Source organism: Papaver somniferum, unplaced genomic scaffold, assembly GCF_003573695.1.
Source record: "Papaver somniferum cultivar HN1 unplaced genomic scaffold, ASM357369v1 unplaced-scaffold_19, whole genome shotgun sequence".
NCBI lineage: Eukaryota > Viridiplantae > Streptophyta > Magnoliopsida > Ranunculales > Papaveraceae > Papaver > Papaver somniferum.
Window position 1 is genome coordinate 11,036,356 of NW_020628818.1, and position 17,193 is coordinate 11,053,548.

The following is a 17,193-nucleotide window of genomic DNA, read 5'->3' on the forward strand; positions in this document are numbered from 1 at the left end:
CCTACTTGTTCAATTCTGGTTTGTAATTTCTCTTGCCCATTGTTTTGTAGTTGAAAGATGTAAAGTTGGATGAGAAACTATGTTATTTGCCCGGGAGCCCGGCATTTGGGTTGGGAATCACTGCTTTGGTATGTCTTTCAATTGTTCAAGTCATAGGAACAACATATGTGATCTGCAAAAAAATTAACTCCGGAGAGAAGAAAATTCATGATGCTCGAGAAACCAGGAAGCAAATTAGCAAACCATATCAATCATTTTGTTGGTTCTTTCTTGCTAAGGAATCAAATTCTCGTCCAAACGAAGTCATTTAAATAGAAATGATACTTGAAAATTGTGTGCCTCTCTGCTAAGTAATTTTGTTTCTTATTTGCAGGATTAGTTATGCATTTGCAATAGTTCTATTAGGAGGTGCATCCAGTATGAATAAGAAACAAGCGTACGGCAGAGGATGGTTAGACGGCGAATGCTACATACTAAAATCCGGTGTTTTCGTTGGAACGTCAGTGTTGGTATTAGTTGCATTTCAATTACTACTTGGATCGATTATACTAATGACTAGGAGAAAAAATTTTGGTTAGCAAAATGAAGAAATAAGGATAGGTTTATTTTGCAATGGGTCATCTAGCTAGACAGGAAGAATACTGCTACCGATTGGGGATATTGGTCCCAAGCAGCTTGTTATCGATGGGACGATACATCACAAACACGAAAAGAAAGAATAACTGTTGAAAGTTGAAAGATAATTTTATTCCTTTTATTTTAGTTGACAATGGGATTCAAACCCTTTGAATGTAAAGTACTGCACATTACTGTAATGGAATGAGTGGAAGGATCACACTACTTTTGTCTACAGATAAAGGGACTGGAAACGCACAAAATGATATTTCAAAACAGATTTCAATGACAGATTATTTACAAGCTAAAAATGAATGTACATGATAAAATAAGAAGTAGAGAAGAAAAAATTGAGCTCCAATGCCTTTGAAGAGAGATCATCTTAGTTAACTGTCATGAATGTTTTCACTTTCCTGGAGCAAAGTTGGTAGCATATGACCAAGCATTGTTGTTTACGGGGTCAGAAAGATGATCAGCCAGGTTCTCTAGAGGACCTTTGCCGGTAACAATAGCCTGAACAAAGAAACCGAACATGGAGAACATAGCAAGTCTCCCGTTCTTAAGTTCCTTTACCTTCAGCTCAGCAAATGCCTCTGGGTCCTCTGCAAGTCCTAAGGGGTCAAAGCTATCACCTGGGTAAAGTGGGTCGACGATCTCACCTAGTGGACCACCAGCAACTCTGTATCCCTCAACAGCTCCCATAAGGATAACTTGAGTGGCCCAAATCGCCAAGATGCTCTGAGCATGAACTAAGCTGGAGTTCCCCAAGTAGTCAAGTCCACCTTCACTGAAAATCTGAGAACCAGCTTTGAACCAGACCGCTTCACCAAACTTAACTCCATTTCTAGAGAGAAGTTCAGGGAAAACACACCCCAAAGCGCCGAGCATGGCCCACCTGGAATGAATCACTTCCAGCTCCCGATTCTTGGCAAAGGTCTCTGGGTCTGCAGATAGTCCAGCAGTATCCCATCCGTAATCACCAGGGAATTCACCAGTTAAGTATGATGGAGATTCACCGGAGAAAGGTCCAAGGTACTTGACACGGTCTGGACCGTACCATGGACTTCCTGAAGAAGCAGCAGGCTTCTTTGCTGATGTCTTCCTCATCACGATCATTCTATTCTTACTGGATCTAACATTGGTTGAGAATTTTGATTGCGAGTTCAAAGTTACAGCTGTGCCTGCAAAAGATGGGGATGAGAGAGCCATGGATGCCATTTATATGTTTTGCTAAAGAGAAAATAGAAAAGGCTGCTGAAGAAGGTATTTTGGTGGTGGTGTTTGATGAGTTTATATTGATGGGGAGTTCGTGTCTCTTTTATAAGACATTATGGGGCCAGGCATATCTATCTATGTAGATCTTCTGCTGTGTTCTTATTGGTCCTGATAATGGCACCACATATTAAAAATCCTTCTTCCGTTCTCAGCCAGGGAAATTAGGATGTCATGGATTTTATTACCAATTATTGAACTGATAGGCAGATAGGGACAACTTGATCCACATATCACAAGTGTAGTATATTTGGAGTAAGATGTGTAATAAGTGAATTTATAACATTCTAGCTTACAGTAAATAATTTGCTGTTGCATCAATACACAAGGGGATGTGGCATGGGATGGCTGAGTGTTTCACCTTCTTTGAGTGGCCTACGGTAACTTAGAGCCAAACAAAACTTTTTGCTGTTTGTGTTTGGACATCTTATACAAAAATTAGATGACAAAAAGATTTATAACCCTTTCATTAGGTTTAGGTGTTTGGATAATTTGGACACTAATGTAACAGAAATAGTGAGAATTAAAAGTTTTTGGAAACGGCGCCATTGCCGATGTCACTGTACCCGAGTTCGAAACTCGTCAGCACGAAATTCTTTACCGATCAAAAAGAAAAAAGGAAAGGCAATTGATGTTTTACTCTCTTCTCCTGTTATAAAAGGAGTCTAAACTAAATGCATTTCTTTCTAGAAATATAAGAGCATATATTCACTTAACATATACTGTCCTTCAATGGAAGTCCAAAGTAGCCAAAACCCAAAAGATAAAAGTTCTATCGAAGTAAACTACAAAGGCTGGTGCAGTTCAGTTATCATTGATCGTGCAGTTTGACGGTCATTGTTAACAATACATCTGTGTTTCTAAGTTTGGGTAAACTGTCAATAATACGTCTGAATTCTAGGTTTGGGTAGTAATTTTAATGTAGAAAAGAATGATATGCTTAATATGAATGAAGGATGCATGTTAGCAGGGCAGCAGAAATTATTGAAGAATTTGAGTTCTGGTTCTGTTCAAGAGATTGGTATGGCTTGGGGTGTTAAAACTGAGCAAGAACTGAGCAGTGAAATGAAATATTTGGAACTTACTGACATGAATTTCTTTTTGCTTTATGGTGCATCATAACCTCTTCCTGAAATGCCTCTGAAATTTCATCCATCAATTTCACCCAAGTTGAAACTTCTTAACTCCGTTCACCTATAACACAATGAGATAAAACTTATAAACTTCATAACCTCCGAAATATAACCGAGTCAAATTGCGAAGCTACAAGACAACACAAACAAATTTGATCACAATAAACCTAATTAAAAAAATGAAATCTGCTTGAATCAGTAACAAAGATTAACATTTGCATCAAAAATAGATGGTAACTTTTCAGATATTCCATTGAATTTTTGAGTGCCACTACATCATCGACAAAACAAACCAAAAGAAATTAGGTTGTCTTGGATTTTATTACCAATTATTTAGTCGATAGAGATAACTTGACCGACATATCTCAAATAGTTAATTTGGAGTAAGATGTGTCACAAGTTAATTTATAACAGTAAATAAGTTAGTGCTGCATCAATACACAAGGGAATGTGCCAAGGGGTGGCCGAGTGTTTCGCCTTTGTATGGCCTACGCTTACTTAGAACCAAGTATAACATTTTTCTGTATGTGAATGATTAAGAAGATGTGTGGTGGTATATCTTAACACATAAATTAGATGATACTGAGATCGGACCACTAATGTAACTGAAATAGGCAGATTAGAAGATTGTAAAATTAGCGCCACTGCAAACATGAATAAAGCTGAGATTTAAAAACAAGCAAATGAAAAGCAATTGAAGTTTCACTCTCTTTTCCTGATCTAAAGATAAGAGTCTAAACAAAGCCCATTTCATTTTAAAAGTATGAGAGCAAAGATTCACCTTGCATATAGTCTTTTCCAATGTGAGTCCAAACTACAAACGTTGGTGCAGTTCAGTTATATCATTCATCGTGCAGTCTGCGTCTACATCTGTGTTTCTAGGTTTGGGTAGTAATTTCAATGCAGAAAAGAACCATATGCTTAATATGAATAATGGATGCATGTTATTAGCGAGGGAACAGAATTATTGAAGAACGGAAGAAAAACTTAAGAACACGTAGGAGATGATTGAGGTGCTGAACGGAAGCATGTGCTAGGCAAAAGTTTGGTTAAGAGTGCCCATGGACATTATCTATAATATTCACAACGAATAGCGGAAGGGTTAAGGTGTAGTTAGATGTTAGATGATATTGTCAGGTACAAGGTTATGTTTCAATCGGAACACACTAATACGTCTGATTGTGGTCTAAACAGTCATGTTCTAGAAAAGATTTAACAAAACAAAAAAGATTGTCTGCAACATGAGATTGAAACCAATCCATGATTTGGTTTTGGTTGATATATGATAATATGATAACTGAGAACTGAGCAGTGAAAATGAAAATTTTGAAACTTACTGATATGAATTTCAGTTCACTTTGCAAGGTTATGTTTCATAGCCACTTCCTGAGATGCCCCTGAAACCATCCATCAACTCCTTCCATGTTGAAACTCTTAACTCCAACTCACATATTCTCAACTTCAAAAACCTCCGAAACTCAAATCAACTGAGTCAAATTGTGAAGCTACAAAACAACACAAATAATTTTAATCACAATAAACCTAGTTAAAAATATGAAATCAGTAATAAAAATTAACATTCGCATCAAACAGAGATGTAAGACAAGCAAATGAAAAGCAATTAAAGTTGTACTCTCTTCTCCTGTTGTAAAACAGGAGTCTAAACTATATCCACTTATTTGTAATAGTACAAGTGCATAGTTCACTTAAGATATAGTCTCTTTCAATGTGAGTCCAAAGTTGCCAAGAGACAAAGGTTCTATCAACTTAAATTACAAACGCTGGTGCAGCTCAATTATCATTCATCGTGCAGTCTGTGTCTACGTCTGTGTATCTAGGTTTGGGTAACAATTTTAACCATATGCTTAATATGAATAAAGGATTCGTGTTACCAGGCAATAGTTTGTTGAAGAATTTGAGTTATGTTTCTGCTCAACATATTGGCATGGTTCAGAGTATTAAAGACGGGCAAGAAACACTTAAAAGAACACTTCGGAGATGATTGAGGTGCTAAATGGAAGCATGTATTAGACAATGTTGCGAAAGTTTGGTTAAGACTGCTCATGGATGTTATCTATGATATTCGCAATGTTAGATGAAATTGTGAAGGACAAGGTTATGTTTCGATAGGAACATACAGATAAGTCTAGTTGGGTGCTGAGGTGGATCAACACAGGGCTCAAGGCAGCTTGCATATTCAAGAGTGTGGTTTGGAGTCTTTAGAAAGTTTAGTGTTCTAGGAAAACGAAATATCGTCTGCAAAGTGAGCTTCAAAGCAATCCATAATTTCAACAAATTTGGTTAATATATACAAAAACCAACAAATGAGCAGTACAGCGAAAATTTAGAAACTTACTGATATGAACTTCTTTTCACTTTGCAGGGCATCATAGCACTATTGAATGTCTGTAAAGTTTCATCCATCAATTCCTCCCAAGTTGAATCTCTTAAATCAAATCCACAAATTAACAAAATTAGATGAAACTTCAAAACCTGAAATGTAACCAATTGAGTCAAAATAACACAAATAAATTTAATCACAACAATCCTAATATATGAAATCTGCTTGAATCAGTAACAAAAGAATTAACATTCGCATCAAAAGGAGATGATGAATTTTCAGATATTTCATTGAATTCTGAGGCACCATTACATCATCAATAAAAGTTTCAGATATTTCATTCTCTCATTCACAAATTTTTGTAATACAGACATTGAGCTCCAAAGGAGCACAAAAGTAATTCCCGTCCCCATAAAAACACTGCCTATTCAACCTAGATGTAAGAAAAGAAACACATGAGAAGGCCGCAGATTTTTCACTTCCAAAAAACAATATCCGTAACAGTCGTGGATCATGGCGATGAAATATGGTGAGGACGGAGGGATATAACTCAAGGAGAGATGGTGCAGAAATAAAATCGAATAAACTACAGGTTGATGTCAGGTATCAATCTCCTATCTATCAATCAGATAGCTACTCCTTTCTGTTTAAGAGTGATTTTATCCCCTAAACTGAGGGCAATCCCTTGAGTCTTGCTCCTTATCCTAATGTAACCGCTCAGCTTCCCATCAATTTGCTTCTCGATGCTCACATTCACTAATGCATCCTCTCCAAACACACTCTTGGCGTATAAGTTTGCAGCTAGGAACCCACAGTCACCATCCAGCGCAGACGGAGCAGTGAGGCACTTCATGTTAGTGGACTTTATAATGTGGTTCAGGAACTCCTTTTCGTCTTGAATGACTGTGTTGACAGCCACCTTGTTTTCCCATTCGAACTCAGCCCACATAGTTCTAAATGCAACATCAGCACATGTAGCAGGAGAGATATAATCCATAATGTCGATGTGTATGTCATTAAGAACTACAACTGTTCGCTCCATCACATTTGAAGTCTCATACACAATGTTCCCGAATATAACTCCGGTTTCAGTTGAAGAGACCTTAATGTTGGCCCTAATCTGCTTACTAGACTCTGGAGCTAGTGTATAGTTTTGGGGGCGCTCAACAAGTTTCAAGTCACCCATGGTAGCCAACTCCAGGCACAAATTCTGGAGGGTCTCCTTTGTACGATTGATCACCGTGACATCAAGTACAATGTCGTAATGATGAACTGTAACATATGCTTCAGCATAAACAGGGTCACTGAATCCTGTCAGCTGAAGAATGCGTTTTAGCTTGTTGGCGTCATCTCCATCTTTGGTGAATTCTCCAGTAGCACGTTTGAGATCATCTTGGACCTCATCTTCCAACTCAAGCTGGCTCATACCCTTCCTACTCTTCAAATGGTAGAAGTCGATAAGATCATCTGGTTGTGCATGAGAAATCTGAGCCTTAGCTTTAATCTCTTCTGTTTCACGGAACTGCTTATCTGCAAGCATCTTGACGAAACTGTCACGGCATGACTGTAACCATATCTTTCGTATCTCATCTCCGATATTGCAGAGCAATCTTATGCAAAGAACAATTCTATCATATGAATCATTGTCAATTGGGTGAGGAAGGAAGGAGGACTGTCCAAGTTGCAGCATAGAAACCATGACTAACAAAGCTTGAGAAGATGCTTTGTTCACTTCGGGTTTAGATGGTTGAACCTCTTCCAATCTCAATATAAGCTTTGTCAGTGTACAAGCCACGACTGCTCCAAGGAAAAAGTCACCAGTAAGAATTAAAGACCTCAAATTGCCGGGAGAAGCCAAGGATCCTTGAACAAGGGTAGGAGGAGATATGGCAGTTTCCGAGGCAGCACTCTGAGTAGCATAGGTACCATCAGCAAGAATTGCGGGTCTCCTAGAAGATACAGTGATGGAATTTACTTGCTGGGATGGTTTTGAAGTATCTGCTCCATCTCCTTCTTCATTCACTGTGAAAAAAGGCAGGTCCCCAAGACATTCCTTGATGGTAGCAAGCCCGCTCTCAACTTCAGAAAGTGAGAGACAGTACTCTCCAATGATCCAGAGGGCACAGGAACATACACGTGCTGCACGTATCTGGTAGAACGTGTCCAGGAGCCTAGTCATTATTGCAACCCTAAGTTTAGGGTTGGTCTCAATAATCTCACGTACAAAAACAACCACATCAATAGCTGAAGCAACATTGCTATCACCCAAGAAATCCATCAACAAATGAACCACAGTGCTGGCAACTTCAGGGAATTTTATGGCACAAGAATGAATAGCTTGAACAAGCATTTGACGGTATTCTCCATTCTTCTCAAGCTCGGTGCTCTGAGTCTTCACAACTTCCTTCTTCAGTGCTTGAACAACTTCATCAATGTTTCGAGGAGTTATCAGTTCAAGAGCAATGTCAATTGTCTTCCTTCGAATATCGAGATTAGGGCTTGCAAGTGCCCTAAGCACATCCATGATCATATCAACCATAATCTCCCGGTGAGAAGTTTTGAGCTCATTTAATCTATCGAGCACAATAAGCTTAACATTGTTATCACTCTGAGACTGTAGAAGTTGGCAGTAGGTGTTGGCAGCAGCCCTGATAGCCGTTGGTGCAGATGAAAGTGAAACAAGAGTTCCAGCACATTCATATATAACAGCATTAGAAGGTGCATTTAACAAGGAAATAATAATCTTAATATATTTCCCCTTCTCTCCACGATTAGTTCTGCAAACCTTTCGGATCAATTCCAATACAACCATCTGAAGCAACTCTCCCCACTCAGGAATGCTATCAACACGGGTAAGAAGATAATTAATCGCACGTTCTTGAGCACAAGTGAACAACATAAGAAAGGCATTTCTTTTCGCAGAGGGATCTTGCTCAGATGAAAGAGCTTTCTCAATCATCTCAGGTGCATCAACAAGAAGCTGTTCACCTTGAGGAAGTTTATAAATGGACATAACTGCCAAAATTGCATTTCTTCTGATAAAAGGATGGCGATGTTCCAAGTTGGCCAATATAGACGGTATCAAAGGCTCGATAATTTCAGTCTCATTCAAACGACAAAGGAATCTAAGTGTAACACCACGTATGTATTCATTTGGATGCTGAAGATTATTTCTTAGATTCTGACAAATCAAGATCATTTCAGGTAAAACTTTTCCTTTGGAATCAGTTTTATCAATAATTTCCAAATAAAGAAGTAACAGTTTCTGAATTGTATGATCTTCTGATGGTAAAACATAACGAACAATAGTTATGAAGAGTTGAGGAAGTGTTTCACCATTGAGTAATAACATTACTGCTTTTTTCATTGCTTCAACCTTTGCACCAACATCGTTTCCTTCTAATGATACTTTAATTTCATTAGCAAGCGCTGGTGTTCCCTTGTCGAAATGAATCAACAAACTACAAGATTTCTCCATCTACAAAATCAGAACATAAAAATTAAAATTCTCTGATCAGATCCCAAACATAATAATCCCTAATTCACAAAATCCACACGCAAACAATGTTTATCAAACCTAACAAAACGCGAATAAACTTACTACAAAAAATTTCTAAAATTGAACAATCAGATCTGATCAAATTTATACAAGATTCACCAACACTTCTGAAAAATCTCTGTAAACTTCAGTATCAGCACTCAAAACCTAACAAAAAAAAATGTAATCAAATCGAGATCAGAACTGACGAAAACATACCTTGTAATTCGATTACCCTAAAAAATTGAAATCCGTCGCGAATGTAAACCAGATCCACTGACTTGCATATGCAATGAGCGATTAAAATAGAGGGAAATCTCAGTTCTGAGAATTTTGGGCGAGTGGGAGAGTATGGAAAGGTGAGGGAAAATGGGAGTGTTCTTCTCAAACTGTGTTTACCAAAATAAACCCGTCAGACTCGAGTCGACGAGTTCCACCGGTAGCTCGGGACTTTCACGGATTTCTATCGTTGCCTCGTAGAAATTAATTAGAGATGCTGATTGGTTCGGTAGTGGATAAGTGCCCAGCCCAGGATTTTAAACTCTTTTGGCGTAGTAGTACGCCTAGTGCACGCTCATAATTATTTTTTTTTCTGGACTGTTGCACCCTCATACTGTAATTAAAAGTGAAAACTACAGGGAGATCCATTCTCCCAAATTTTTCCACTGAGAAACCCATGGACAGAAAAATTCAGGCGCCCCCATTTTTGGGGAAAAAATTACTCCCAAACCCATATTTTCTAAAATTATATTTCTTCACGATTTCTTCTTCAATTTCTTTTCTTCTTCTCTACTGAATTTTTCACGCGCCCCAAATTTTTATTTCAGTTTCTGCAATCCAAAACTATAGATCTGAAATCAAATCGAGAAACTATTGATGTGGTTGAGAAGATAACTATAGCTGCTGTAATCGAATCTGAAAAGGATTTAGGTTGTATGGTGGTCGTTCGGTGTGTTCTTACTGTTTCAAATCACACAGCCTAGTTAGTTTCTTTAACAATTTTCGTCGAAGATGTTGTCTGTGATTGATTTGTGCGGCCTTAAAGAGATTTGAAGTCAAAAAGAAAGAAGTGAGGAGTTTGTAAAGAACATGAATGATGGGTTACGAATGAATGTGAAATTGCAGGTTAAAGAGAACTCATACAGCTTCAGCCAATCTCCTATTACAGAACAAATTCAGCCAATCTCCTCTTAACAGCTTCGTAATTGCTTCAGATATAACAGGAATGTCTTCTGGTCTTAATTAACTCCGTCAAGAGGGAATTTGGCTGCTAACTAGAAAACATTCATGGCAGGTTGTATACAAGTTGTTTATCGGCATTTCTGAGAAAGAAGACAGGTATATTGGAGTCGATAAATAGTGAATCTCAATGTCACCCTTCTATGGAAATTAGTAGCATAGAAGCATTATGCATCGAAATGCTTACCTTCTTCATCGGAGTGGGCCAACTGATGTTGCACAAGAACCTTAAACATGCTTTGCAAACAAACTCTGAAGTACAATTGCAGCGGTTTTAGCAATTTGAGCAAGATATTGTTGTGATTCAGTGTCAGGCAATCCAGGTCCACCAATATTGTGAATGACACGGGCAAAGCAATTAATCATTTCCCTTTGCATCAGTGCCATCTAAGAATGCAAGAAGATCTTCCATGACTTTCAGCTAGCGTGGACACAACCTACACATAAATGAAAGGGAGACCCATTTATGAAGATTTAAATAACTTGAAGTGATTGTAGATTAGCAATAGCTGAGATGCTTCCACCGGTTGACCCAAAGTTGAGTAACGCGGAGCACTTCCTACCTTCACCTGTTTGTGATAGATAAGATACAAATTTTGTCATGAATGTTAAAAGGAAGTACAAAAAAGATAGCACCACAATAAGAGGAACCAAGGAGCATGTTATACTTTTCAGATATGATGGGGATTCAAAATTTCAAGTTCACATATTTGCCATGGATACTACTGAGATTGATTACCCATCTCATAATAATGACAATGCCAATAATGAAGTCAAAATGACATCAAGTCATTTGGACGAAGATGAAGTAGCTTCAATACATTTCATGTCAAGAGAATCCTCTCTTAATTCTGGGAGAGATTTGTTGAAGGTGTAATGGAGTCTGCTAGTTATGGATGTTGTTGGTCTAACAGAGAAAATGGAGAAATGTTGTTGAATAATTTGTTATGCAACTATGAAAACGGTTGCAAAACCTGTTACGCATCTACAAAAGGTTTTGCATAACTTGTTATGCAGTACAGAAAACAGTTGCATAATACATCATGCAACAACTTTTTTGTTATTATTGAAACCAGCAAAAACAAAAACTGCATAACTTGTCATGCACCTATAATAATATTTGCATAACATGTTATGCAGTCGTGAAAGTGGATGCATAACCTGTTATGCATCCGAAAATACGGCTGCATAATGCATTATGCATCGAGAAAATTGTTGCACAATCTTTTATGCATCGAGAAAATAGATGCATAATGCATTATGCATCTATTTTTTATGTACGCACTAATACAATGGCTAAATAACTTGTTATAGATGCATAACTTTGTTATGCAGTCGAGAAAATGGTTGCATAATTCGTTATGCGTCTGCATAATGCGTTATGCATCCTTTTTGGTGGCTGCATAATGGTTATGTATCAAGTTTTTGAAAATTTTGCCTAAAACGATGATCACCTCCGATTTTTTCATGAAAAACAAAAATTTGATATTGTTGTTTGTACTCGTTGCGTAGCTCTCTTTAAAAGATTTCCAACCATATAAAATTTGTAAATTTCTAAGGTGCGGATTTTTAGATATGTTATGTCCAAGTTGAGTTGCCAATTATACCCCTGATGCATAACTCAGTCATGCAGATGCATAATCCGTCATTCATAAATTTTTAATAATTTTATATAATTATGGGTGTCACGGAAATAATTATGGGTGTCACAGTAACCAAAATTAATTGTGGACCTCAGAATGAGAATATTTTTTTTTGGGTCTCCCACTAATTTCCCCAAATTAAAACCATTGAGAAACAACGGAACCGACTAACTTCAAACTTTTGAAATTTGAAGTCGTATAAAATAACGTCTTAACTACATTTGTAGTAGAATTTCTATAGGTAGCTTGATTTGATAATAAGAATTAATTTAAGCAATACAAAAAAGATGGTTCATTGGCGAATCTATCCATACTTTTAATAATTTCAAGTGATATAAGTGAAATAGCACCCAAGCCTTCTTGCAGTTGCAACAAGATACCCGGGTCTGTTAAGTACTTTTGCTTGACATTCTTGAGAAGCTTTAATGGTAAGTACCAAATAATCTGAATGATTGATTACAAGCTAAATGATTGTATGTACAAAAGTTGAAAGATAAGAAAAGCCATCTCCTTCGCCTTTGAAGGAAATGACATCATCTCAGTTGACTATCATGTACATTCTCACTTTCCTGGAGCAAAATTGGTAGCATATGACCAAGCATTGTTGTTCACAGGGTCAGAAAGGTGATCTGCCAAGTTTTCTAGAGGACCTTTGCCGGTAACAATAGCCTGAACAAAGAAACCGAACATGGAGAACATAGCAAGTCGCCCATTCTTAAGTTCCTTTACCTTTAGCTCAGAAAATGCCTCTGGGTCCTCTGCAAGTCCTAAGGGGTCAAAGCTACCACCTGGGTAGAGCGGGTCGACAATCTCACCTAGTGGACCACCGGCAACTCTATATCCCTCAACAGCACCCATAAGGATAACTTGTGTGGCCCAAATAGCTAAGATGCTCTGTGCATGAACCAAGCTGGGATTTCCCAAGTAGTCAAGTCCGCCTTCGCTGAAAATCTGGGAACCAGCTTTGAACCAGACCGCTTCACCAAACTTAACTCCATTTCTAGAGAGAAGTTCAGGGAAAACACATCCCAAAGCGCCGAGCATGGCCCACCTGGAATGAATCACTTCCAGCTCCCGATTCTTGGCAAAGGTCTCTGGGTCCGCAGATAGTCCAGCAGTATCCCAGCCGTAATCACCAGGGAATTCACCTGTTAGGTATGATGGAGACTCACCAGAGAAGGGTCCAAGGTACTTGACACGGTCTGGACCGTACCATGGACTCCCCGACGAAGCAACAGGCTTCTTTGCTGATGTCTTCCTCATCACAATCATTCCATTGCCACTGGATCCAACATTTGTTGGGAACTTTGACTGTGAGTTCAAAGTTACAGCTGTGCCTGCAAATGATGGAGATGAGAGAGCCATGGATGCCATTAATATGTTTTCTTAAAGACAAAAATAGAAAGACTGCTGAAGAAGGTATTTTGGTGGTGTTGTTTGATGAGTTATATTAATGGTAGTTCATGTCTCTTTTATAAGCCATTGTGGGGCCAGGCATATCTATCTATGTAGATCTTCTGCTGTGTTCTTATTGGTCCTCATATTTGCACCACAGATCAAGAAATCCTTCTTCCTTTCTCAGCCAAGGAAATTAGGCTGTCATGGATTTTATTACCAATTATTGATCAGATAGGGACAACTTGACCCAGATACCTCAAATAGTATACTTGGAGTAAGATGTGTAATAAGTGAATTTATAACATTCTAGCTGACAGTAAATGATATGCTGCTGCATCAATACACAGCCAATAGTGACAAGGAATGGCCGGGTGTTTCTCCTTCTTTGTGTGAACTCAGAGCCAAATGGAACATTTTGCTGTCTGTGAATGATTGATGTGCAGCGGTATATCTTAAAACACAAAAATTAGATGGTAATAAAATTTATAACCCTTTCATTAGGTATTTAGACAATTTGAACACTAGTGTAACAGAAATAGCGAGGATTCAAAGTTTCTGAAAACAGCGTCATTGCAAACATGAATAAATTTGAGATTTAGAAACAAGCAAATGAAAACCAATTGATGTTTACTCTCTTCTCCTATTATAAAAGGACTCTAAACAAAACCCACTTTCTTTCTAGAAATATATGAGCATAGCTTCACTTAGCATATATTATCCTTTAATATGAGTCCAAAGTTGCCAAAAGATAAAATTTCTATCAAGGTAAACAACAAAGGCTGGTGCAGTTCAGTTAGTCTGACAGTCATTGTGAACAATAATCTCTAAGTTTGGGTAATAACTTCAATGCAGAAAAGAACAATATGCTTAATATGAATGAAGTGTGCATGTTAGCAGGGCAACAATTACTGAAGAATTTGAGTTCTGTTTTGATTGGTAGGTTTGGGGTGTTAAAGACGAGCAAGAACTGAGCAGTGAAATGAAAATTGTAAAAACTTACTGACATGAATTTTTTTTCGCTTTATAGTGCATCATATCCCCTTCATGAGATGCCACTGAAATTTCATCCATTAATTTCTCCCATGTTGAAACTTCTTAACTCGAATGCACATATTAACACAATTCGATCAACTGAGTCAAACTGCGATGCTACAAAACAACACAAACAAATTTGATCACAATAAACCTAATTAAAAACATAAAATCTGCTTGAATCAGTAACAAAGATTAACATTCGCATCAAAAATAGATTATGAATTTTCAGATATTCCATAGAATTTTTGGGCGTCATTACATCATCAACAAAGCAAACCAAACAAAACTAGGTTGCCCTAGATTTTATAACCATTTATTTAACCGATAGAGATAACTTGACCCAGATATCTCAAATAGTATATTTGGAGTAAGATGTGTCACAAGTGAATTTATAACATTTCTATCTAACAGTAAATTGTTTAGTGCTGCATCAACACAAGGGAATGTGACAGGGATGGCTGAGTGTTTCACCTTCTTTGTCAGGCCTACACTCACTTAGAGCCAAATAAAACATTTTACTGTCTAATGATTAATATGTGTGGTGGTATATCTTAACACAAATGTAACAGAAATAGGAGGATTAGAAGATTTTGAAATGGCGGCACTGCAAACATGAATAAAGCTGAGATTTAAAAACAAAGGCAAGAAAATCGATTGAAGTTCCACTCTCTTCTCCTGATATAAAAAAAAAAAAAAAAAAAAAAAAAAGAGGACTAAACTAAACACATTTCCTTCTAGAAGTATAAGAGCAAAGATTCACTTAGCAAATCATCTCTTTCAATGTGAGTCCAAACTACAAAGGCTGGTGCAGTTCAGTTATCATTCATCATGTCGTGTTTCTATGATGCAGAAAAGAACCATCTGCTTAATATGAATAATGGATGCATGTTATTAGTAAGGCAACAAAATTATTGAAGAAGTTAAGTTCTATTTCTGCTCAACAGATTGGTATCATTTGGGGTGTTAAGACGAGCAAGAAAAACCTAAAGAGCACTTTTTAGATGATTGTGGTGCTGAACTGAAGCATGTGTTAGACAATGTTGCAAAAGTTTGGTTAAGAGTTGTAAGACTGCTCATGTTCGTTATTTATGACATTCACAATGTTTTGAACGAGTTCTCCTATAAATCCATGTGTCAACGTAATATGAAAAGGAAATAGGTAAAAGGTGTTGTTAGTTGAAATTGTGAAGGACAAGGTTATGTTACAATCTGAACATATGATCTAGTGGGTGCTCAAGTGGATCAATAGATAGCTCAAGGCAGCTTGCAAACTTGAGTATCCTATACTAGTAAAAACAAATGATTGTCTGCCACGAGTGAGCTTGAAAGCAATCCAAGATATCAACAAATTTGGTTTAAATCATACTTTAAAAAAAGAACTGAACAGTGAAAATGAAATTTTGAAACTTACTGATATACATTTAGTTTCACTTTGCTGGGCTTCATAACGCCTTCCTGAGATGACTATCAAGTTGGATCCAGCAATCCCTCCGAAGTTGAAAATGTAACTGTAATTCACAGTGAGATCCACTTCTAACTTCAAAGCCTAACAAATTCATCCAAGTGATCCAACTGAGTTGAAACGCAAAGCTACACAACAACACAAATAAATTTAATCACAATAAACCTAATTGCGAAAATGAAATATGCTTGAATCGGTAAAAATAAGTTATCAAAAAAAAAGGAGATGGCGAATTTTCAGACATTTCATTGAATTTCATGGCGCCATTACATCATCCACAAAACGAAATTAAAAACAAAAAAGAAGTACCCACAGCTAGAAATTGCTTCAATCAAAAACCCTAATTAATTCCAACTTTCTTTTTACATTATTAATACCCATAAAGAAAACCCTAACCCCCAAATCCATAAAGAGTTCTTCCTTGTCTCTTGAGAGCATAGACAACATCCATAGCGGTGACAGTCTTTCTTCGGGCATGTTCAGTATAGGTGACAGCGTCACGAATCACATTCTCAAGAAAGATCTTAAGAACACCACGAGTCTCTTCATAAATCAAACCACTGATACGCTTCACACCACCTCTCCTTGCTAATCTTCTGATAGCTGGTTTAGTAATACCTTGAATATTATCTCTCAACACCTTCCTGTGTCTCTTCGCTCCTCCCTTTCCCAAACCCTTCCCTCCTTTCCCTCTTCCCGACATTTTCAATCTCTCTGCTGCTCTGGAAAAACAATTTTGGAACGAAATGTTTTAGTTGTGACTTGGATTTGGAGGAAGAGATTGGGGATTATATCGCTTCTTTGGTTTGATTATGTCCGTTAGATGGAATAGCGATTCGGGTGAATACTCTGGTTTTTGATGGAGCGTTAGATTAAATTATATCGAATGTGATTGGTTAAAATAGAGGTAGTCGGATCGGAAACAGTTTTCCGTAATCAAATTGTGTTTTCTCTTCCTATTGAAGATGTAAACCGTCAGATTCGAGTTCGATCCGTAACTTGGGTTTTCATTGATTTCAATCGTAGGATTAGAGATGCTGACTTTTCATTGGTAGTGGATCATTCAGCTCTTTTGGTCATTTTGGCCAGTGAATTCGCATTGGGCCGCTGGTGGTCTAATATTCCGTAACTGCTCAATTTTTTTTTTTTTTTTTTTTTTTTTTTTTTTTTTTTTTTTTTTTTTAACAGGGGGCTACACGGAACCCTAAAATGATTATATTAATAAATTGTCAACAAGTGGCAGAATTTCATACATCATCAATAAAGAATAGAAAAAATATATTTAATGAGAGTCCCTAATACGTAAAATCTAAGATGCATTAAAAGTAGTGGGTACATATTCAAATATAAATCAGATGTTTTCTCAGGGATGGTTTTTGGAACTCTTTCCAACCATTTGGATAACTTCTTCAAATCTTGATGCTCCCATAGCAAGGAGTAATAAGCACATAACATCGTAATCACGATTAAACCCGATAGCCATAGATCTTGTATCGAGCTGCAGAGATCAACGTAAC

General features: G+C 37.4%; 4 protein-coding genes across 5 annotated transcripts; all 4 read right to left on the reverse strand.

Annotated features, from left to right (window-relative positions):
* Window positions 1–725: 725 nt before the first annotated feature.
* Window positions 726–1,904, reverse strand: LOC113338895 (chlorophyll a-b binding protein of LHCII type 1-like). The gene has a single exon (XM_026584291.1). It carries the CDS (start codon window positions 1,831–1,833, stop codon window positions 1,021–1,023), a length of 813 nt encoding a protein of 270 aa, XP_026440076.1. The 5' UTR covers window positions 1,834–1,904; the 3' UTR covers window positions 726–1,020.
* Window positions 1,905–5,612: 3,708 nt separating this feature from the next.
* On the reverse strand, window positions 5,613–9,410 carry LOC113339098 (coatomer subunit beta-1-like). Of its 2 annotated transcripts, none has more exons than XM_026584499.1 (2): window positions 9,135–9,410; window positions 5,613–8,839 (listed from the first exon to the last, which is right to left on the reverse strand). In XM_026584499.1, exon 2 carries the CDS (start codon window positions 8,837–8,839, stop codon window positions 5,987–5,989), a length of 2,853 nt encoding a protein of 950 aa, XP_026440284.1. In that variant the 5' UTR covers window positions 9,135–9,410; the 3' UTR covers window positions 5,613–5,986. The 2 variants fall into 2 exon arrangements, with proteins under 2 accessions (XP_026440284.1, XP_026440283.1); XM_026584498.1 differs by having other exon boundaries at window positions 9,119–9,409.
* A 2,665-nt stretch (window positions 9,411–12,075) lies between these two features.
* Window positions 12,076–13,240, reverse strand: LOC113338893 (chlorophyll a-b binding protein AB96). The gene has a single exon (XM_026584289.1). The coding sequence runs from the start codon at window positions 13,153–13,155 to the stop codon at window positions 12,343–12,345; it is 813 nt and encodes a 270-aa protein (XP_026440074.1). The 5' UTR covers window positions 13,156–13,240; the 3' UTR covers window positions 12,076–12,342.
* Window positions 13,241–15,902: 2,662 nt separating this feature from the next.
* LOC113338894 (histone H4) lies at window positions 15,903–16,446 on the reverse strand. The gene has a single exon (XM_026584290.1). It carries the CDS (start codon window positions 16,377–16,379, stop codon window positions 16,068–16,070), a length of 312 nt encoding a protein of 103 aa, XP_026440075.1. The 5' UTR covers window positions 16,380–16,446; the 3' UTR covers window positions 15,903–16,067.
* Window positions 16,447–17,193: the final 747 nt, after the last annotated feature.

Coding starts and splice junctions, on each gene's coding strand:
- LOC113338894 (XM_026584290.1), bottom strand. CDS start 16,379: ATGTCGGGAAGAGGGAAAGGAGGGAAGGGTTTGGGAAAGGGAGGAGCG.
- LOC113338895 (XM_026584291.1), bottom strand. CDS start 1,833: ATGGCATCCATGGCTCTCTCATCCCCATCTTTTGCAGGCACAGCTGTA.
- LOC113339098 (XM_026584499.1), bottom strand. CDS start 8,839: ATGGAGAAATCTTGTAGTTTGTTGATTCATTTCGACAAGGGAACACCA.
- LOC113338893 (XM_026584289.1), bottom strand. CDS start 13,155: ATGGCATCCATGGCTCTCTCATCTCCATCATTTGCAGGCACAGCTGTA.